This window comes from Dipodomys spectabilis, unplaced genomic scaffold, assembly GCF_019054845.1.
Source record: "Dipodomys spectabilis isolate Male_0828 unplaced genomic scaffold, ASM1905484v1 ptg000140l, whole genome shotgun sequence".
Classification (NCBI taxonomy): domain Eukaryota; kingdom Metazoa; phylum Chordata; class Mammalia; order Rodentia; family Heteromyidae; genus Dipodomys; species Dipodomys spectabilis.
Genome location: NW_024870817.1, coordinates 8056587 through 8079761, shown reverse-complemented (window position 1 = coordinate 8079761; position 23175 = coordinate 8056587). Strand labels below are relative to the sequence as shown.

The 23175-nt window shown below is 39.0% G+C and overlaps 1 protein-coding gene across 8 annotated transcripts in view; it reads left to right on the top strand.

The window, feature by feature from the left end:
* The window catches only part of Cast (calpastatin), a 102678-nt gene that overhangs the window by 19657 nt on the left and 59846 nt on the right, over positions 1 to 23175 (top strand). For 6 of the 8 annotated variants that reach the window (XM_042690671.1, XM_042690670.1, XM_042690669.1 and 3 more), the window contains exon 3: positions 3587 to 3658. In XM_042690671.1, the coding sequence (XP_042546605.1) occupies positions 3587 to 3658 (72 nt within the window). Of the gene's footprint in view, positions 1 to 3586; positions 3659 to 8386; positions 8489 to 23175 lie in introns of those variants that run through there. The other 2 variants (XM_042690673.1, XM_042690672.1) reach the window with 1 other exon arrangement.

The window sequence follows — 23175 nt, the reverse complement described above, 5'->3', positions numbered from 1 at the left end:
GGACAATGACACTGATATTCCTGTCAGGTGTTAGGAGGCTGAGTCCCTGTGACATGCTGAATTGAAAGCTAGGAATGACTCAGCCAGGCCTGAGAATGATTAGACAAGGCCAAGGGGCAGGATGTGCCTTGCAGCTTACTTTCTGTAAAACTCAACAGAGAGGTGCACGTTCATATTAGAAGAAGATTAGACAAATCTGCCGAGTGTCTATTCTAGTCTATGGAATTAGAGAAATGAATTTCTTGTAGGATGGGTATTCACAACTAATCTCAAGCTTTTATTTCAGTGGTTAGAACATACTTGTGGTTAGGACAAATGTGGAATGAGTTTGTCTTGAGAAGTTTCTTTTACTGTAGATAGATGAACTGTCCTCTAAGAATAAGCCTTCCAAAGATCCTGAGGCAGGATGGGGTTTGGAAGGCTGGAGGAACAGAAAGAAAGAAGCCAGTGTAGCAGAAGCATGCATGTACAGGCATCTGTGGTACAGGAGGAAACCTTAATGGTTTCATAACAGGCAAAAAATAACAAGGGTTAAAAAAAAATCTCATGGCAAATTCTAGCTACATTTACAGGCTTCCCAGAGGAGCCAGGGCCTGGCATGTGGTGTTATTGTCTTGAGCAGAGCTTGTATTTAGCCCAGAACTGATACATGACCTTCCTCAGTAAACCAAACACTAAAAACAGGTGTTCTAGGCAGCTGGAAAATGATCTAACCTCTTTAGGCTTAAGTTAAATGAGGAAATTGAGTTGAATGACTCTGTTGCTCTATAAACTTTATATTTAACATCCCCTCTTTTACTCAGAGTCTATTTATACATTATGCTTATCAGAAACTATTTGTGAATACACTCATATCATGAAAAGGTATTGCAATCTGGATATTATTTCTCTTTTCACCATTTTTCACATTGATAGCTTTTTAGTAACTCTTGTTTCTATTTCAATCATCTAGAACTTTTCTTCCTTGGTTGATAGTAGTGTCCTATTCTTGGGAGTGTGTTTATTCTTCAATCAATGCCTAGCTTAGCACTCCTGAAAAATTTCTCTCTGACCCCTAGATTCCACTTTATAAAGACATACCACCCCAGTAATCTTCATGAAGTACTATAGAATTTGTCAACTGGTAGACACATAGATATTATACTGTGAGGACAACAAGCTAATTTTGATTTTGCTTTTTGCTGGGACAATATTTACCTAAAAAAGTGAATACTTCTCTTCAGGCTTCTATGGGAGACACTTTAAAAAATTAAGGAATTTTAGTTTGGCTAAGTATTTCCTAAATGTTAAAACAGTTAAGCGAAGTGATTCTCAGTTATACATACAAACTTCTCACTGCACAGATATAGAGCACTGATCAGCTAATGTATAACCATCCTCATGTAGTCAGTGTTTCCAGTGTTTTCTTCCCATGCAGAGTCATTTGTTTGCTTCTTTGGAAAATAGATACTTAAAAGTAGGGGATTTAGAGGACAGTATTTGTCTGCTTCTTTGGAACATAGATACGTAAGAGTAAGGGATTTAGAGGCGAGGCACCAGTGGCTGTAATCCTAGCTATTCAAGAGGCTGAAATCTGAGGATCGTGGTGTAAAGCCAGTCTGGGCAGAAAAGTCTGTGAGACTCTTATCTCCAATAAAGCAGAAGTGGCACTGTGGCTCAAGCGGTAGAGTGCTCACCTTGAGCTGAAGAGCACAGGGATAGTGCCCAAGCCCAGAGGTCAAGCCCCACGACCGACAAAAAAAAGAAAAAAAAATAAGGGATTTTGGTATACAGGCCTTTTTGAGACAGCAACTATGTACTTTACTTTCCCTTCATCATTTACTTTCTTTTCTCAATTAATATAGTTATTTAAGAAAATTTGAAAGAGCCCGAGAAGGATTCCCTTGTAAATATCTGTTGACCCCATTGGTAGAACACACACACACACACACACACACACACACACACACACACACACATTTCAGGGATCATGCAATGTCTAATTTCAACTCTGACTTACCTTTCTTTTTTATTTTTTTATTTCTTTTTTTATTGTGAAAATCCTGTACAGAGGGGTTACAATTACATGGGCAAGATAATGAGTACATTTCTTATCAAGCATTGTAGCCTCCTCCTTTGTTTCCCCTTCCCATCCCTTCCTATCCTCCCCTTCCCCCCCCCACCAAAGTTGTAAAGTTCATTTTTGGCATAACGACTTGTACATCTCATTGTTGCAATGGGTCCACCTGTATCTCTATTTAAACGATTTGTTTTTCCCCTTCCTCTCCACAAATTATACCAACATCAAGCAGAAAAGGTCAGATAAGTTGATGTTAGGGAAATGAACCCTAAGATATATATTCAAATGTTTTTTTTCTTTCATACGATTGTTTCTAACACATTTATAAGATTATTTCTTTGTTGCTTTGTATGTCCCTCCCCCACAGTATAACCCCTGCTTTCACTGTATTTGATGACTTACCTTTCTTTAAAATATGAATAATAAATGCTTCCATTGATTGAATCATCACCATGTCATAACCTATCTCTCTACCCCTTTTGTGAGAGGATAAATACATAACAGAGCAGTCAGAAGCAGACTTCTTGTCTCTCACTACCTGTGACCAGGGCCACCCGCATTACATATGCACTCCACCGCAGTCCCTCACTTATAACGTGGGGATAACAATAGTGGAAGATTTGTATTAGTTAATGTGAAGATTTAAATGTCATTAAATATGGCACTTAATATACACAGAAGACTCGAAATAGTGTTCTAATAGATTTTACTATTAAGGTATTTAATTCTGATATTCTAATAGAATGATTGCCTATCAAATCATAAACAAAGATTCAATAGCCATTCGGATATCACGATGAACTTTAATATTTAATAAATATGTGTGAATAAAAAAAGCCTTTTTTTCTTGTCATTTCCTCAGGGTAAAATTTCACAAGTAGAATTACATCTTTGGCATACACTGGTAAATCACCTTCCATCATGGGTATACCATTGTCCATGCTCTATATAACTGTGAAAAAGAAGACCTCCTCCCACCCCCCCCCACACACAGCGAGTGGTGTTACCAGAAGAAATTTATGCTGGAGCCGGGTGCCGGTGGCTCATGCCTGTAATCCTAGCTACTCAGGAGGCTGAGATCTGAGGATCACGGTTCAAAGCCAGCCCAGGCAGGAACATCTATGAGACTCTTATCTCCAGTAAACCACTAGAAAACCAGAAATGGTAGAGCACTTGCCCTGAGCTGAAGAGCTGAGGGACAGCGCCCAGGCCCAGAGTTCAAGCCCCACAACCGACAAAAAAAAAAAAAAAGAAAGAAAGAAAAAGAAATTTATGCTGGGAAATCACAAATGAGTTTCGCAATTCTTCTAAGTCAGTGAATATTGAGCAACTTGGATTTATGCAAATTCCCCTTCCATTTCATATTTCTGTACTCATCAGGCATAGCTACAGAAGCAATTTAAAATTAAATGTGTTTAGAATATTATTGAGTTTTGTTGGAGAAGATATGTGTATTGATAAGAAAAGTTGCACTTGTCTATGTTGTTAAGGTCTCTTCTCCCACTGAAATAATATTTTTTTTTCAAGAAAAAAGCATCGAACTTGGGGAGCAGTCACCCCTCCAGAGCTCATGCCAGTGGAGCAGCCTCAGACACCAAGGTGAGTCAGTTGCCTGAACAGGAGAGATCCTATTCCCTTATCACCTGTCAGTCTGTCATCAGTGGGTGGGCCTTGCAAGGAAGGAAAAGAGTGCTCATAGGTCACTACAAAGCTGTGTTTGTGTGTGTGTGTGTGTGTGTGTGTGTGTGTGTTTTAACAAAGTGTCATTTATGTGTTTGAGGAAAAGATGTAACTTTCTATTATTGAATAATAGGGCTTAAGCCCTCAGCACTGCCATCTCAATTTAACATCTTGAGTGTATTTTATGTTGACATTCTCAATGTCCTTCTAACCAGTAGAAAGATAAAAAAAAATGATTGAAAGATGATTATTATAAATGCAAAGGGTAAATTAATGTTTGAAACCAATGTAAATCCCAAACTGAGGCACATGCTCTGTGTGTGGCACAACCACACATTGTCACTGCTGTTGGAACCCTGCCACATGGATGCCCACCAGGAGGGTCTCTTGGCTCAAACAAACCCAAGTTTGCATTTCCTCTTTGCCACTCACTCCCTTGGTGCCATCGGGGCGCCGCTGCCTCATCAAAGCTGGAGCAAGACTTATGTTGTGAGAGCTGTTGCAAAGCTGAAACAAAATAAAATATATAAAACATGGAGCCCTATACCTGGCAGTTGGTAGTTGTGAGAAAATAGAGGCACATGTGTCTCTGTTGTGATTATTTCTGCCAGCCCCCCTTTCCTGTTGTTGAGAACTCTACAGCTAGAAAAGTTCACCTGAACATGTCTTACTGTTTATTTTATTAGGAGCTATATTTAACCTACAACCTAATTTATGCCTGTAAAATAAGCGATAGTTGTGTGTCAGTGACTTACACCTGTAATCCTAGCAACTCAAGAGGCTGAGATCTGAGGATTGCTGTTTGAAGCCAGCTAGGCCATAAAGTCCATGAGACTCTTATCTCCCATTAACCACCAGACAGCCGGAAGTAGAGCTGTGTTTCAAATGGTAGAGTGCTAGCCTTGAGTAGCTAAAATGAAAAAGGACAGTGCCCAGGCCTGAGTTCAAGCCCCAGGATGAGAGAAGGGGAAGGGGAAGAGGTGAGGGAGGGAAAGGGGAGATGGATCGAGGGAGTGGGTCAGAGAGAGGGGGAAAGTATGAGAGTGGGAGAAGGGGAGAGAGAGATCAGTAGCAAAACCTACTCATAACAATAATGAAGTAATTTGTATGGCTTGAAGAATTACTATGACATAATTTTGGAGATTCAGCATGTGGTTGGAATCTAGTGAGGTTTTTCCTGAAAAGACTTAGTTCTTTAAGGCCTAAGCATCCTGCCCTTTTCTGACACATATTTCATCCAGTAAGTTGTAGGAGCTAGTATATGTGGGAAGTGAAGATATTCTAGCTGGCTCTTCATTGCTTTACTATTTAAAAGCAAACCTGCATTGTTCCATGGCTTCCAAAAATACTATCATTTCTCTCTTCTGATTTTATCTCTCTTGTTCTTTCTTGCTATGTTTTTATGACTCACTTTCCTTCCCCAGTTTCTGGCATAACAGATTTTCCACAATTTAATTCTTTCCTCCCACTTTTCTCATGTCTTCAACTCTCACAGAGTTGTAGAAAAAAATACTCATTTATTCATTTGATGCTAGATTAGATGGCTCTAATTCAGTATGAATGGCTCTTTAAAAACTACCATTTCTAGGCCTCATTGAGCAAAGCTAGAGGTGCTAGCATGTGGCATAACTTGAAGCCCTTTTTGTACAACTGCCACAGTTACACAAGCAAAGCTAGATAGTCTCACAGCAGTCAAAAAGTTGTGACTAAATGGTGGCCACAAATGGCAGGGAGAATTAGTCCTGAGTTTCTGGATTTTGAACTTATTTAGCCTGAAAATTAAAATAAATAATATTTCTATTATTATTGAAAACATGTTAAGTTCTGTATTTAAGAATAAATATTTTGGGGGCTGGGAAGGTGGCTCAGTGGTAGAGTGCTTGCCTTGCATTCCTGAGGCCCTGGGTTCGATTCCTCAGCACCACATAAGCAAAAAGAAAAAAGCCAGAAGTGGCGCTGTGGCTCAAGTGGTAGAGTACTAGCCTTGAGCTGAAGAGCTGAGGGACAGCGCCCAGGCCCAGAGTTCAAGCCCCACGACCGGACCCAAAAAAAAAAAAAACAAGAATAAATATTTTGGGGCTGGGGATGTGGCTTAGTGGTAGAGTGCTTGCCTAGCATGCATGAAGCCCTGGGTTCAATTCCTCAGTACTACAAAAACAGAAAAAACTAGAAGTGGTACTGTGGCTCAAGTAGTAGAGTGCTAGCCTTGAGCAAAAGAAGCTCAGGTCCATGCCCAGGCCCTGATTTCAAGCTCTAGGACTGGCAAAAAAAAAAAAAAGAATAAATATTCTATGTGAAACTCATATGAATACTGTATATTGTAGGATATTTTCTATATATGGCAGGACTGCATCATGAGAATTCTAATACAATGATTAGTTAGGCCTGTAAGTAGAATCCATTCTCCCCTTTTGTTCTGAGGCTTAGAATAAGATCCAAAGCTCTTGGTGAAGCTATAGTAGCTCATACCTGTAATCCCAGCTATGAGAGAGGTAGAGATGGGAAGCCTATGGTTCCAGGCTAGGCCAGGGAGAAAAAAATAATGTTATTGAGGGGACCCTATTTCAAAAAAGAAACTGGGTGTGGTGACGAATACCTTTAATGGCAGCTATGTAGAAGGCAGATAGAACAGTCACAATCTGAAGAAGGCCTTATGCAAAAGTGATACCTTCTCTGAAAGTAAGCCAAAAGGAAAATTGACCTGTTGACTTGAACTCCTTTATACAACTACTTAAAGAAAATATATTTAAAAAGAAAAAAAGAAGGGGAGGGCTGGAGGTGTAGTTCAGGTGGCAAAATGCTTAAGCATAAGGCTCTGAGTTCAAACTTTACTACTACCCCCTTACTTTAAAAGGTTGAGTACCTAGACTTTACTTTTTTGTAAATAAATAATGAAGATTAATGAGACTGCAGAAATAGACTCTTGAATAGACTCTTATTAGTCAATCTGAAAGTAGTTGTGATTCATAATTAGTCATGAATTTTATTGCTGGAAGAGTTCTCAGTTCTCAGCCAGCTTCTGTTTTTTTTTTCTATTTTTTTATTTATTTTACAATTTTGCTTGTTATTATAAAGGTGATGTACAAAGGGGTTACGGTTCCATAAGTCAGGCAATGAGTGCATTTCTTTTGGGGCAATGCACACCCCTTCTCTCACTCTCTTCCAGTTTTTCCCTCCTGTCTCCATCCACATGATATATAGTTCATTTTCAATATAGTGTCTAGTGAGTACCATGGATGCATTTGTTCACCCTTTGTGCCACCATTTCTGTGACCCCCATTACCCTCCCAAAGACAGATAAACAAACAAGACAAAAATAAAGAAAACAAAAACAGCAAAGAAGGGAAAACCTCTTAGCCAGGCGCTGCTGGTTCACATCTCTAATCCTAAAACAAAGGCTGATTTTATCTCTCTTGTTCTTTCTTGCTATGTTTTTATGACTCACTTTCCTTCCCCAGTTTCTGGCATAAATTAACATATAATTACAGAAGACTGTATATATTCATACATATATACACATACATATATACATATGTATATGTATATATGTATACATATACATATGTATATATGTATGTGTATATATGTACATATGAAATATATGCACATGTCATATATGTGTATTGTATGTATTATATGTATGTGTATATATGTGTGTGTATGTGTGCACATGTAATATATACATATATATGTGTATATGTGTATATACACATACATATCTATATGTACACATATATGTGTAGATGTAATGTACACATATATGTATGTATATGTATGCAATATATATACATATGTATATATAGTCTCGCTAATGTACAAATAAAGTTTGGGAAATAAGACCCAATCAGTCATTCTTACATTTTTGTGTTCATATTGAATCAGTGAGAATGTTTATTAAAATCAGGGTTCCCTTTAAAAGTTAATAACTCTTTTTTTCAACTCCATCATCCAGTCTACATTTTAGTTAGATTCCTTCTCCTATCAGAAAGTGTTTTCTTTTCCCCTATTTATTTACTCACTCATAAATTTATCAGTAGCGGTTTACACTCATGAATTCAGTTGTGTATGTGTGTGTGTGTGTTTTTGCCGGCTCTGGGGCTTGCACTCAGTGCCTGGGCTCTGCCCTTGAACCTCTGTGCTCAAGACTAAAGCTTTACCACTTGAGCCACAGCACTACTGCGGGGCTTTTTCTGTGTATGTGATACTGAGGAATCGAACCCAGAGGCTTCATTCATGCTAGGCAAGCACTCGACCACCCAGCCACATTCCCAGCCCATGAATTCTTATTTTATGCCCAGGCTTCAAATCTGTTCTTATTGTGAAGTTTTGAAACATAAAAAAATGCATGACGTCCAATGAGAAGAATTCTGATTGCACTAAACTGCAAGCTAAAAATAACTAAATCCCGTCGTACCATTGTACTTGTGCGGATCCCTGCTGGCTGTCGTTATTCGTTAACGTTACAGTTTCAGAGGAGCTATTTTGGGAGAGGGAGGGGTATTTGCGGAGCTCCTACCCTTCCCTGGTCTCGTATCACCAAGTGTGTGTGTAGTTCCCCGGGATGCGAGGCTCAGGGCGCATGAGCCGGGGAGTGCAGCCTGACCCAGCTTCCTTCCGGGAAGCCGTCCGGGCTCGGGGCGGGGCTCAGCTGGCTCTCCAAGCTGACACCGCAGAGGGCAGAACTCAAAGAGGAATGCAAACATCCGGAAAGCCCGGCTGAGGTCTGTTGGGCCCCGACTCTCCAGCCGAGTGAGTACTGATTTCCTCAGCTTTGTACAGAGCTGTGTCGGCCTGGCTGCCTTGGCCCTGGTGCCCGTCCTGGGCCCTGGGATTCTGCAACCTGATTCCCCAGCCTGGGGGCGCGCGCTCTCCCAGTGCTCTTGATCCCGGCCAGAAGATTTCTTTCCAGATTGATTTCGAAATTCCCTAAGTCGTTTCTAGTCCATTCTTCCTGTGCAGAACTTGGTTATTGGTTCATCAGCTGGCAGCGCGTCCGGTGACTGACGGGAAGAGTTATAACACAAAAGGTTTGAGTGGCGAAAGAAGAAACTCAGCCACTGTGTGGATCTGCTTTGGCCTCTTGGTTCATTCTGTTCCCCACTCCCCAGCCCCGCCCCCATCCCATGACCTCGGTGTTGGAGAATGAGCTCACCGTGCCTGACCTCTCACTGCGTACCTGACACATGCTGGGTGTGGCCGGGCAGTGTTGTAACATGTTTCAGATCTAGTTCCTTCAACACAGCCAGAGGCGGTTGTAGGGTCAGATTGCTGATAGATACTATCAAGTGTACAGAGTGTTTTCCAGAGACTTAACATTCCATGGTGTCAAGGCGACCGTGTTGTTTGGTTATGAATGGGCAAGGGGACAAGCTTATTATTGTAGAATTTACAGCTTGAGAAAATGAGGTAGAAAGTCTAAGCAGCTTCCTTACTAGCTGGGACCTTGGAGCCTCTGATCAGTCTGAAAGAATCAATAACTTGTCAGTAAGACAGCTGTCTTTCAGCAGTTCTGGGAAGTTCCTGCTGCTGGAGATGTTTTCTACAGGAAAGATCTGCATTGCAGGGAAGCTCAACACTCAGTGTCATGCACCATTGAAAGAGGGAAAGTTTATTTCCTAATGGATAACTGCAGCGAGCCTCTTTTCTGATGTTTTGCTTGTAGGTAGGAATTCAAGTTCTGTGCACCAAGTGTCTTAAAGGAATTGCTTGGAGATGTAGTATGGGAAGTGCTGTGTGCTGAGTGCTGCCTGGGTTCTAGGTGACAATGGATTAAGTTGAGGTAGGGAACTTCAGCAAGATCATGTGCACAGAAGGATGGAGAAGAAATAGATGACTAGGACTGATGAAGCTCAAGAAGGAATATATGTGAATGTGTGTCTATGGGTGGATATTCACATGTGTATGCATGTTCACATGTGTGTCTAACAAGGATTTTTGGTGTCTGTTAGACACAAGAGTGTTCTGCAAATTGTGAGACAGTGTTTATGAAGCTACATTTTCAAGTATGGATAGTGTCTCTATTGAAGTTACATGGTTTAAAAGAAGATTCCCAGTGCAGGAGAGAGTTGGTTATATAGAATTAGGGGGTGAGTTTCAGTTCCTTGATCTTTCTCTGGTAGAACTGGCTGAGTATAATGTCTCTCCTATGATAAAAAATTAAAGGTCTCATACAAAATAATCATTTGAAAAAATAAAACAAAAAAAGAACAAGCTTTTAGAAAAACATGAGTAATTAATTTGAATTAACTGCTTAAACTGGCCAAGTCTTTGTTTCTGTTCTTAGTTTGTAAAAACAGTTGTATTTGAAAGTTATCACAATCCCTTGTTAGAACTATTTACTTTTCCTCAAAATATGAATGATCTAATTAGTCAGGCCTGTTTAAACAAAAAGTTCAGTTCATGGACTAAAGTGTACATAAAGATATTTGTCTCTTCTCTCTTAGAAGCTTACACTTCCCTCATTTTGAAGATATGAATCTGAAATATGTTTCATCTGACTCCTTGAGGGAAATATACATTACTGCATAGTCTTTTATTAATAATATGAATATTGGAAAAGTAAATTGGATCATCACAAGCAACTTTACTGTTATTTTTTTCTCTATGAATAGCTATAGCTCTAAGTTAACTCCTCATCAGGCATACTCTTTACATTTTAGGGAGCAATGTTGAATTGTTCTATTGCTTCCAATTATGTCTATATGATCTTTCAGGGCTACTTTATACATCTCCAAAGATATGATGGTTTCTGACTAAATCCATTTATTTGGACAGTGGAAATTTGGGTGAAGACTGTGTCTAATCTAATCAAATTGGCATTGTTTGGCCTATGCTTTGTAGTATTCTATTTTCCACACTAATAATTAAAAATAAATAATAATAAGTACCATATAATAATAAATTACCACAAGGTGACTTGAACAGGTTCCAGCAGTATAATTTTGTTTGTATAGACTTGCAGCTGTGTGTCAGAACACCATATTCTGGCACTCACTGAATATTTGACATACTATAATAATAATGCAGTTATAAAATACTCATATTGTGCCCATTTTACAAACTAACAAAATACTATTGAGTCAGGAATGGTGGTATATACCTGTAATCCTAGCACTGAGGAGGCTGAGATAGAGATCAAGAGTTTGAGGCCAATCAGGGTTACATAGCAAGGCCTTGTCTCAAAAAATAATAATTGTTACCATATTGTATTACTCTTGGAATGTATTTAACAGCTCTCCATAAAATATTTTCTATAAACTTAAGTCTTAGTCCATAAAAACTTCTCACATAAAGTCTCCTTTGGCTACACTGATTACAATTACTTTAATTCTCAGAATATAAACATTTTGATGTACTGTGATACTCTAGAAGACAGAATTCATCTTTTTGTACCCTGAAAGCATGTTGCTTCAAAAAATGTGTTAAATTGTAATAATAAGTTAGCTTTATCTTAACATGAATATACTATTGGATTAATATAGCGATTCATAGTGGACCGAAAAAATGGTAAACAATACCCTTTTCTTTCTTCTTTAGGATTTGCAAGTAGAGTTTCTGAAATTTGATATCTAATTGTCCTTTGCCTAAAGATTAGAGTGAATTTTCAAAAGATAGAGATAAGGACTCCTTTCCTTTCCTTTTCTTTTTGTTTCCCCTTTCCTCCTCTCCTCTCCCCTTCCTTCCCCTTCTCTTTTCTCCCCTCCCTTCCTTTTCCCTTCTCTTTGAACTTTCTACAATGGATCAGACATGGTGCTATACACACTGAAGTAACAACTAATGTGCATGTAATGAGACAATTCTGAAGAGACAACATGAATGCTAGGTAGCATTGCTAGCAAGATGCTATAAGAAAAAAAAAATGGAGCAGGGCATTGGTGGCTCATGCCTGTAATCCTAGCTATTCAGGAAACTGAGATCTGAAGATCACTGTTCAAAGCCAGCCTGGGCAGAAAAGTCCCCATGAATGAGACTCATGGGGCGTCACAGCTGGAAGAGCTGTGACTATAGTGGTAGAGAGCTAGCCTTGAGCATAAAGAGGCTCAGGGACAGCACCTAGGCCTTGAGTTCAAGCTGCAGGGCAGGCAAAGAGAAAAAAACAACCAAACAAAAAAATAACAAAATGGAAGAGGTGTGTAAAACTTCAGGGACTATTTTTGTAGGAACAAACACAAGAAATATTACTCTTTAAAGCATATCTGCAACCAGAGGGTCAGTATAAAATGGAAAATGACAAAAGCTGCTAACACTAAGTACTGAGATGGTCTCAAGTGGGCCATCATTAGTATGAGTAAGAACTAAGTCTGACACAACCAACTTTCAGAATGTTGGCTTGTCTTTCTCATCCTTTTCCTGAGGATTAGTTAAGATATTCTACTTACTCCTGAATATATACATCTACATACTTTTTTTTGTGATCCCGAGAGTTCTCAGACTCTCTGATGAATGTTCTTAACTACCTTCTATAGGTGATACATCTAACTTTCTAGATGGACTGGATTTCTATTAGGTTTCATATATAGAAGATATTTCCATTTTATCCTTTTGCTTAGTTTAAGAGATCCCATAGCAGCCCTTCGAACAAGCATTAAGATTTCTCACATCTTGCTGTTTCTTTACCACTCAGATGAATGTGCAGAAGAGGATGACAAGCTTATCAAAAGTCAGACTAGCCTGCTGTGGAATTCCAAGCCTTTCCTATCTGCAGTGACACAACGCCTCAGTGTAGTGTCTGATTTTGTATTTGACAGCTGCCACCTCATAGACACATACCCATAGTTAGATGTGGAGGATCTCCTACTCCCTTAAAATACATTTTATCATTTTCCTGATTGCTCCCACCGGAATGTTTGTGTAGCACTTTTAGTTATAAAGTGTCTTGGTCAATGTTGTTGGTAGTGATTATGTGTTCTCCTACAAATCTCTTTGCAACACTGGTTAGGAAGCAAAAATAGCTTACTTGTTGAGGAATTTTTACATGTTAGGAAAGGGATATAGGTCTGCTTTTATTGAGTTTATTCAGTTAATGTCATATAATTTGCTTAGTTCTATAGGCTACATGAACAGGATATATTAGCCTTAAAGAGTAAGGAGTAGGTGCATGTGAGGGTAACAGTGATTGCTATCTAATCATTTGGATTTGTAATCTAACCAATATTACCTTAACTGCAGAGAGTTGTGCTTTGCAGTTGAGGTCTTCTTTGAAAAGATAGGACTGCTGGCCCTCAAAGAGAGAGTTCAGGTCAGTAGAGTGACTATAGACTAACCCATGGTCCTTTACTTTCCCAATATTTGGAATCCTCTAAGACAGGGTTTCACAATATGTGATCTGGAGAACATTAACATCAGATTCATCTGAGATTATTTTTTTAATGAAAAGAAATTTTTTGCCAGGCACCAGTGGCTCATACCTATAACTACTTAGGAGATTAATATCTGAAGGTCACAGTTCAAAGCCAGCAAAGGCAAGCAAGCCCATGAGACTCTTAACTCCAATTAACCACCAAAAAGCTGAAAGTGGAACTACGGCTCAAGTAGTAGAACTCTAGCCTTGAGCAAAAGGCTCAGGGACAGTGCTCAGGCCCTGATTTCAAGCTTTAGGACTGGCATACACAGAGACAGACAGACAGACAGACAGACAGACAGACAGACACACACACACACACACACACACACACACACACACATGACATTTCTCAAGCCTCACCTCAGACTCAATCAGAATAACCATGGTATGATAATGATTAACCTCGTATCTGCTACGTTTGATGACCACTTCTCTAAAGAGTGAAATGGATTCTATAGAACCCATCTAAAGTAGTCTTTTGGCCCTGGCAGGGTAATCAAAGCTTGCTAAGAGCCCTCGCCATCTATAGGATGACTGATTTCTTGTGAACCATATTGAACTGTTGATAATCATGCCCTATGCTTGGATCCTGAGCTAGAGCCTGTCCTACTCCCATTTCATTTCAGGATGGATGAAAGACAAAGCTCCTTTCATATACAAGCAAGGGGTTGAAGTCCCCCAAATAAGTGACTGAAGTATCAAGAACCAAGACTAAATTGTAAGGCTTCCCAGAATTGAATTATTGGGGAAAGTGTAAGACAATGCTCCTGAAGAGAAAGGGGAACTCAGCTTCCTGTTCACCCTGCTCCTTTAAGCTGTGGTAGGAGTGTAGCTGGAGAAGGTTGCAGAGAATAGAATTATTTGTACACTTTTTGGTATGTATGTTTTTTATGTCCTCCTCATGAATAGGGCATATAAAATTCTTTCATACAGCTCAATGGCTACTGAGTAATTATCAGAGACATTAATATAGTCTCTTGCTAAGAATATGTATAAAACAGTGTCCAACATGCTTGCAGTTTATGAGTACACCCCATTCATCATTGTCCCCTAGCTCTCCCAACTTCACCCCTACCCTGAATTTTGCTAGTTTTATTTTCATATATATATATATATATATATATATATATATATAATATTATTATAGCTCCATCTTCTCACCTTTCCTCTTTTCATTTGTCTGTACTCTTCCCTTGATCTTACTCTTCCCCAAGTGTGTATAGTGAGGTATGTATAGTGGTAAGATCAGGGGAAGGAAGTACATGAACACAGGTAGGAATTTTTAAAATAGTATTTTATTCACAAATGTATCTGATTCACAGGGCTGTGTCTGAAGCAGGGAACTGAAGCTGGAGGCTAGAAAATTTCTCTTCCAGAATTCTTAACTTCTTTTTCATATTGCCTAATTTTTTCTGTTTTCTCTTCCATACTCATATCCTCTGCTGATTTGAGCAGTCACTTAAATGTCTATTCAGATACACGTAGTTCATATTTTTACCAATATGTGCATTTCTTTCTTTGTCTCTGAGTTTTAAAATGTAGTTAAAGGGCCGGGCACTGGTGGCTCATGCCTATAATCCTAGCTACTCAGGAGGCTGAGATCTGAGGATCAATGTTCAAAGACAGCCTGGGCAGGAAAGTCCATGAGACTCTTAGCTCCAATAAACCACTAAAAAACTAGATATGGTGCTGTGGCTTAAGTGGTAGAGCACTTGCCTTGAGCTGAAGAGCACAGGGACAGCGCCCAGGCCCAGAGTCCAAGCCCCACAACTGACAAAAAAAAAACAAAAAACAAAAAAAAAGTAGTTGAAGTCTCTTTTAAATTTTCCTGTTCCCTTCAGTTTCCAGAGAACAATTTATCCCATATGTGTAGGTGCTGTCTCTTCCTTATAGTGTTTTACCTCCTGGTGACGTTTGAAATCTATGGCTTGAAACATTTTCAGCAGAGAAAGTTTCTCTTTTTTTCTATGTTGTAGAGCTAACTCTGTCAGGTCGCTTTAAATATGGTTCTGCCTAAGATCATTTAGATTTTTATCAGAGAAATTCTTAGGCTTGGAGCCTGTGTTCCACAAAGAGCAAATTTAATTCTGTATGCCAGATCTGGAATTCCTTTCTCCTAGTGGTGTTTTCCAGATTCACACTTCCAGCCAGTTGCCATTATCCTGGGCTAGTGAGCAATTTTCAAGGCATTTATTTATGGGTGATTAGTTCGTCATCTCTCCTGGCCTTATGACAACCTGGTGTGTGAGATCTGCAGTCAGGACTCCTTTTACAGGCAAGGAGTTCAGTTTGTAATTCCCAGCTGTGATATACCTGTTTCAGGAGTTCTTCCTCTTCAGCTGTGCTCCCAGAGGACTGGCACAACTAAGTTAAATGACTTATATACATTTTATTTTGCTTCTTTTTTTTGGGGTGGGGGGGTCTGGTCGTGGGGCCTAAACTCTGAGCCTGGGCACTGAAACTCAGCTCTTCAGCTCAAGGCTAGTGCTCTACCACTTGAGCCACAGCGCCACTTCCGACTTTTTTCTTTTTGCTTATGTGGTGCTGAGGAATCGAACCCAGGGCCTCATGCATGCAAGGCAAGCTCTTTACCATTGAGCCACCTTCCAGCCCCTTATTTCTTTTGGAGTTATATATTGTTAGATTTTAATTAGGTAACCAGTGAAAGAGACTACCATGTATCATGCAACATGGTAAAGAGGTATTTAAACACTTTTACAAATGAGGAGACAGAGGCCCAGAAAGTTTAAATAACGCTGTGTCATATAGGTTGCAAGATTCCATTTGATTTTGATGTTACTTTCCATAGATGCATCATACAAAATCCAGTAGTTTATATGTAGGTCACGTAAATAACTAAGACAGAAATTGTATTTAAATTCAAATAAACACGAGAGCTCGGATTCAAATTTAAGTGGTCTGGATTCAGAGTCATTCTTCTTACCAACTACTATAACACTGATTCTTTACTATTTGTAAGAATTTAACGTGCTGTTGATATATATTTATACATTTCTTTCTTTCTCCATTTTAACTTTGGTCAGTTGAAAGTCAGCTTAGATAAGTGAAGAACAACCTGTTATTAGTCTGCTATTTAAGCATTTTTTTTTTTTTTACCAAGAAAGTGATTTAACAACAACGAAAAGAAAAAAAAATTAAGGAATGATACAGATCAGAGCTATTTCTCAGCCTCCATTCAACTGCCTCTCTTAATTTTCTTAAGTTTTGAGTCTGTCATTTCTGTAGAGATTGAGGCTAGTAGTTGGTTTTATAGCACAAGTATCCACAATAGTTCTCTTGTTTCTCTCACCTTTTCTTAGGTCTATAGCCAAGGGATGAACACACTGGGCCAGCCAAGTTAAACAGCTTCTAAATGGGTTATTCAGCAGAGTCACAATATTCATTCTATATAGTAACCATTCTATCAACAGACATTATACTTTATATTAGTTTATAGTCTGTCAGGATTTGTTTTAATTTTTGCTCTTACTGCAAAGATTATTCTTTCTTGAATAGAATATGGAACTAAACAGCCATTCATTTGAGTCCAAACAAAATGCCATAATGTAAAATCCATTACATTTCTTCTTGGAGAAAGATAAGCAAGATTAGTATGTAATTTCCCAAAGCCATGCTATCCACAGGACGACCCTGCCATTTTGGAATTAATTCAGAGGCTAAAGTAAATCCTTTCCTGATAACCCTTTGCTAGAGGATGGACCAAAAGAAGAAAGTAGGATGTTACTTCCAAGTTTGACTTCTTTGGGGACAAACAAAGATCAGATGTATTTGGAATTGTTTCATGAATCAGGAAAAGAGACCCAGATTCCTTAAGGCATGAACAGAAAACATGGGGGTTGGGGGAAATAAACTGCTTTTCAATTCTTTGATGACTAATCTTGGCTGTGTGGTATAAGCTACTTCTTGCCTATAAAAAAATTACTGCTATCCTGGAGGAGGAGGACACAAAACACTGGAAAATCAGAGTTTGTGAAGCAATGAAAATGAAGCAGTTGCCTTATAGAACTGGAAGCCTGACTTCATGACCTACATGGCTTTTTCTAAGTGCAGGGGATGATCTAGTGTCACAACTCATTATCAGACACACTATGTGGCCAAATGTTCTACAAACTTCCTAGCTTGTGTTTAGTTTATATGTCAGCTGTGTCTATTGTCACAGTTTCCAGGCAACATTTGGATGTTTATTTTGAGGCCTGTCCACATGTTGTATCAGAGGCCAAAGTTTATGAACGCTCTACCTCCCAGCGCAAGTTGAGTTTAGCTACTCTATTTTTATCTTAAATCTAGGTATCCCTTTTAATGTATCTCATGAATGTGCAACATCCTCATCTGAGCTGTAATCTTCAGTTTTCCCTCAAATGATCTTAAGATTGCTTATTTGGTACCATTATATGTGTTGTACTTTGAATTGAATATTGGCACGACCTTCCTGCCTGTAAGTTTTGCCTATGCCATTTTGCTCACCTGGAATGCCAGTCCCATTCCAGCATGCATCTTCATTTTTTGTGTGTGAACTTCGAATTTGTTTTTTAATTTTTCAGTATTTTTTTGGGTTGGTAGTGGGCCTGAACTCTGGGCCTGGGCGCTGTCCCTCAGCTCTTCAGCTCAAACCTAGCACTGCACCACTGGAACCACAGTGCCACTTATGTGGTGCTGAGGAATCGAACCCAGGGACTCATGCATGCAAGGCAAGCGCTCTACCACTAAGCCACCTTCCCAGCCCCCAGTAAAGGATTTTAACTTGTCAAAGCAAAATGTTGTGGACATTGTTATTATGTGTATGTTCAAATCCCAGCTCTATCACTTCTTACTTCATAATGTTATTGGATAAGTTATATAACTTTCTAAGCTTCAGAATTTTCACTTGTAAAATATTGATAATAATGTTAACTTCCAAGAATTTTATAAAGATATGTAAAAACATACATTATAGACACATGGAAAATTCTGTAATTTCTGACCTTCCCATTGAACCTTTTTTTAACCATCTTCTGAACCTTAAAAATGCAGGTATTCTGTTCTGATCACCTAATATATGGTGTTGTCCCAACTAAACTCACACTGTGTTCTGAGGTATACTTGGGTATAATACTTAGGCCTACTAGCGCTGTCATATACTCTATCTAATAGAGATGACTGAGCTTATTCATAGTTGATCTGTTGTTTACCTCTCATCAGATCAATATTTTCTGTTATTACTGAACACTGTACTGTGTTAGATGACTGTATTTCATGTCTCATTAATAGCACCATTGTATTTAAAATAAAGGCATTTCAACAAAATACGTTTGGTGTGACAGCATGGCACACAATAGACAAACTTAAGCACACAAATATTTTCTGAGGTAAATAATCCATCATTACAGTGGTGCTTATATAATTTCCTTAGAAAAGTTTCTCATCAACTGCCTATTGTTTATTGCACATGCCTTCTGGGAAGCAGATGAATGACTTTGTGGTGTATATATGGTTTTCTTTGAGTTGTTCAATTCCTGAATTTTTTTTGCTTGTGGTTTACTTAAAGTTGTTCAATTCTTGATAATGACAATGATCATATAAATGATGAAATGTTTAAAATATGTTATCCTTACCAGTTTTCTGACCTGTGCTTCAGGTAAATTTCTGGTCATCATGTAGTAAAACTAATACAATGTAGCATTTGGACTATTATTCTCCTGTATTTATTTTTCATAGAAGTTGTTCAAATGAATGATAAGCAACTACTATACACAAGAGTCTGGGATTGGAGGTATGAAGCAGCTGAATAGGCCCTTCCCCTCATTCTGTTGTATTTCATATGTCTTATGAGAAAATACATCTATGATTTTCTTCTTTCATGATCTAAGATATGTTTAAATAAGAACCTGGTTATGGTGCAAAAACAAACAATTTGTTTTTCTTTTATACATCTAGTAGATCAAATTTTACATAGTAAAACTCAGTACTGGATTTGACAGATTTCCTGAATTTAGCAAATAGTTAGCCTTTGTTTTATGATTTGTCCAAATTTCCCTTCTGATTTAGTATCTGAATTGACTCTTGCGATAACCTTGTGGGAGGCTTTTTTGGTGAAAAATTGGATGCTAAGCAGGTTTAATCTACCTTCCCTGCAAATCATGGCTCTTTCAATCATCAAGACTTCAGTCTTATGACATATTAGTTTATGGTCTTATTTACAGATAAAAGTAAAAACATGTTTGTGTTTTTATTTCACTGTTTAAATAAAATTTTAATTCACAATTTAAAATGGGAGCAAAATTTGAATCAGCAGTGGCTTTGAGCTTTTTTTTTTTTGCTACTATATATTCAACACCATGATAAATACTGGAAGAAGCAGAAATGTCCCGTATCTTGATAACTTTATAGCTTTATTGATGTGTTGTACACTTAGAAAGAGCTCAATAACCCTCAATGCAGAAGATATGAGTAAGTATTCAAGTGAGAAGTACAAATTTTTTATATTTAAGAAGACAATGACTTAAGGCAAATAGAGATGGTTATATCTCGATACAAATCTTCAAAAGAAGGGCAGATTGGATGTGGACAAGTAAGAGATTCCTAGATAGTGGGAATGGCAAGGTGAAAGGCTCAGAGGTAGAAGGAAGCATGATGGTGAGATGGTAATGGTGATAATAACAAGAACTAGCATTGGTTCACATATGTTAACAATCTTAAGACACCCTGAAAACAATGATCACATAGTTTAACACAGAGAATTGTTACCATTTCCATTTTACCAATAAGTAAATTGAGGCACAGAGTAGTTAACTTTCTCGGGGTTATGCATGCATCAAATATTAGTTGCATTTTTACCAGTCTTAAGGTCAGAGTCCCCTTTCCCATTTTTATCCAGTATGTAATGTCTTCTAATGAGGTGATAATGAGATGTAAGCACCTTTTTCTGGCTGGAAGTCAGTCACTGTGTAATACCATTGGGAAAGAGGTAGTTGAATAAATGGTTCAAATAATGAAGAATCCAAGCATCAGGTAGAAGGCACTGGGCTTTTTGGGGGACAGAATATGAAACTTCTGGTCTTCCATTAGTGCAGAAATATGGTACATGCTTATTTTAGTAGACAGAAAGGATTGGGAGAAGAATTAGAGTAGGGATGGAGGTGGGAGAGAACAAAGCCCAGAAACTATTACAAGGACCTCATTGTAATCCAATTGTGGGTGATCAGTGACTAGACCAGAACTGGGTGTGGCAATAGAAATAAAAAGAATGAAACGGTGAAACAGACTAGAACCAGCACTGCTCCTGGATCCAGGTGACTCACCGTTGGGTGAATTCTCTACCTCGACTCCAGACCAGGTAATTAATTTGAATGCATGCATGCTGAAGCAGAGATATGGGCCTGGATCTCTCTTAATTTCCTTGTGTGTCTGTGTGTACATACGCACATGTGCACCAATACTGGGGCTTGAATCAAAACCTTGAGCACTTGCTTGGCTTTTTTACTCAAGTGGCTCTTAAGTTACATCTCTCCTTCCTTTTTTTGTGGGCTAGTTGGAAATAAGAGTCTCACAGACTCCCCCCACTCCCCCAGGCTGATTTTAAACTCAGATCCTCAGATCTCAAGCACCTGAAAGCTAAGGTTATAGGCCTTGCGCCACCAGCTAGCAGCTCTCAATTTCCTCTTTTAAACATAGCCTAGTATTAAAGCATGGTTGCTGACAGTGATACTAAGAATTATTCAGAAAATGAATGATACTTAAATTTAGGAAAAAAGCCAGGCATTGGTGGTTCACACCTATCATTCTAGCTACTCAGGAGACTGAGGTCTGAGAGTTGTGGCTCAAAGCCACCCTGGGCAGGAAAGTCCATGAGATTCTTATGTCCAGTTAACCACCAGAAATCCAGAAGTAGAGCTGTTTCTCCAAGTAGTAGAGTGCTAACCTTCAGGAAAAGAGTTCAAGGGCAGTACCCAGGGCCTGAGTTCAAGCCCCATGACTGCCAATCCAAAAAAAAAAAAAAAAAGGAGCACAGATCAAGCACAAGATCAAGGCTTGTGACTGAATATTAAGGAACACAAAGAGAATAGAGGAGGTAAAACAAGCCTCCAGGAAAAGACAGGTAAGAGTGGCAATTGCCAACAAGTAGAATCAATGATTCACCACGGAACTGCTGATAGATTATCAAGTGGAAAAGGAGTGCACAGATGTGCAGCCTGATGTTCTTAGTAACCCTCAACAAACAAAGGCAGATCCAGGTGTGTGCAGGGTGACTAGGTTGCAGGTAGGAGGATACAGGAAAGCTGCCAGTGGTGGTGCATGGGAAGGAAACAAGATCTTGTGGGAGGAGAAAAAAATATCGGATGCGTCTGATGTTCCACTCTGTGTGTGCACTTTCTCAAAGTGCCAGCTGAGGACAAGGAGAGAGATCAAGGTAAGACTGAGTGGCTAGAGGAGAGGTAATGTGGAAGTCAACTGAAACTTTCTTTCTTGGAAAGACACTGACAGCCTGGGAGCCAAGTAAAATGAGAGGGAATGTATTCTGTGGGAAACAGAGACGTCAAGGAGCTGAGGGAATGGTTTTTCCATCAGCTGAATGACAATGGAATAGATGAGCAAACACTCTTGATGTCCACCCCTTTGACAGAAGGCTGCACCGCGCACCTTGGCTAAATTACAAGGATCTTCAATGGAGCTTCGAACCATCTTCACTTCAGTCCAGCTGTGTAGGATGGTGAAAGTTGGTCCTAGATCTTGCTTCTCTTCTCACACATGCTTAAGAGATACTTTACAGATTCAAGGAAAAGCCTGGGAAAGACAGGCAGCTACAATGGAGGCTAGTGTGCTCCCCAGTGCAGAGACAGCCCTTTCCTAAGGACAGTATCATGTGGAGAAGACTACGCGACACAATTTTGTTTTCACCTTCCATGTGTATTATTATGGGTTGGAAAAAGATGATGTCGAATTAAAACTGGCTGTAGTGGTGCACACATTATGATGTCAGAACCAGGAGCCAGCATGGTATACCTTAACAAAAGGGTACATAGGCTTAGTATGTCGAGGAGGGAAGCATAGCAAACAGTGATGTCTGAGTGGAAAGCATAAAGAAAGAGATAAGCGCAGTGTGTCTGGGATAAGAGAGGTTGGATGTGTGGAGTATATTTTTCAATGGGTGATAAGATAATGTTGACTATGGAGATAGGGACTCTAAAGACAAGAGAAAGCCTTTCTGTGGTTTGTCTGTTTTGAAAAGGACAGCAGGAGGTATTGCTTGTTCTATTTAATGGGAAGATATATGGGAAACCATGGGAGCTATGTTTCTTTGAGTCTGGCTTACTTCACTTAATATAATTTTTTCCAAGTCTTTCCACTTCCTAACAAATGGGGAGGCGTCATTTTTTCTGATGGAGGCATAGAATTCCATTGTGTTTGTGTGTGTGTGTGTGTGTGTGTGTGTATACTATATATATACACATATATATATGTATATCTCACATTTTCTTGATCCATTCATCTACTGAGGGGCATCTGGGTTGGTTCCATATCTTAGCTATGATGAATAATGCTGCAATAAACATAGTTGTGCTGGTAGGTTTAGTATGGCCTTGTTTGTGATCATTTGGGTAAATGCCTAAAAGTGGGATTGCTGGGTCATAAGGATACAGTATAACCCATTGTAACAATTAGATGTACAAAACAGTATGTTGAAAATGAACTTTACACCTTTGGGTGGGGAGTAGGAGAGGTAAGGGAGGAGTTGGGGAGGTGGGGAGGAAAGCAATGGTAAGGGAAATATAAAGGAGGGTGTAACAATGCTCAATAGGAAATGGACTTGCTCATGTAAGTGTAACCCCTCTGTACAGTATCTTTACAAAAAATATATATTACAAAAAATAGCAGGAAGGAAGAATAATCTGGCCCCAGTAAAAGACCTGAGTCTGTAATCAGAGAGACATTTAAGAAATATATGAGAAAAAAAGAAAGTCATTGGTATTTTCTAAGAGTTTTAAAATAGGTCATCTTTCCCTTTTTTGTTTTTTGTTTTTTTTTGCCAGTCATGGGGCCTAACTCTAGGCCTGGGTGCTGTCCCTCAGCTCTTCAGCTCAAGGCTAGCACTCTA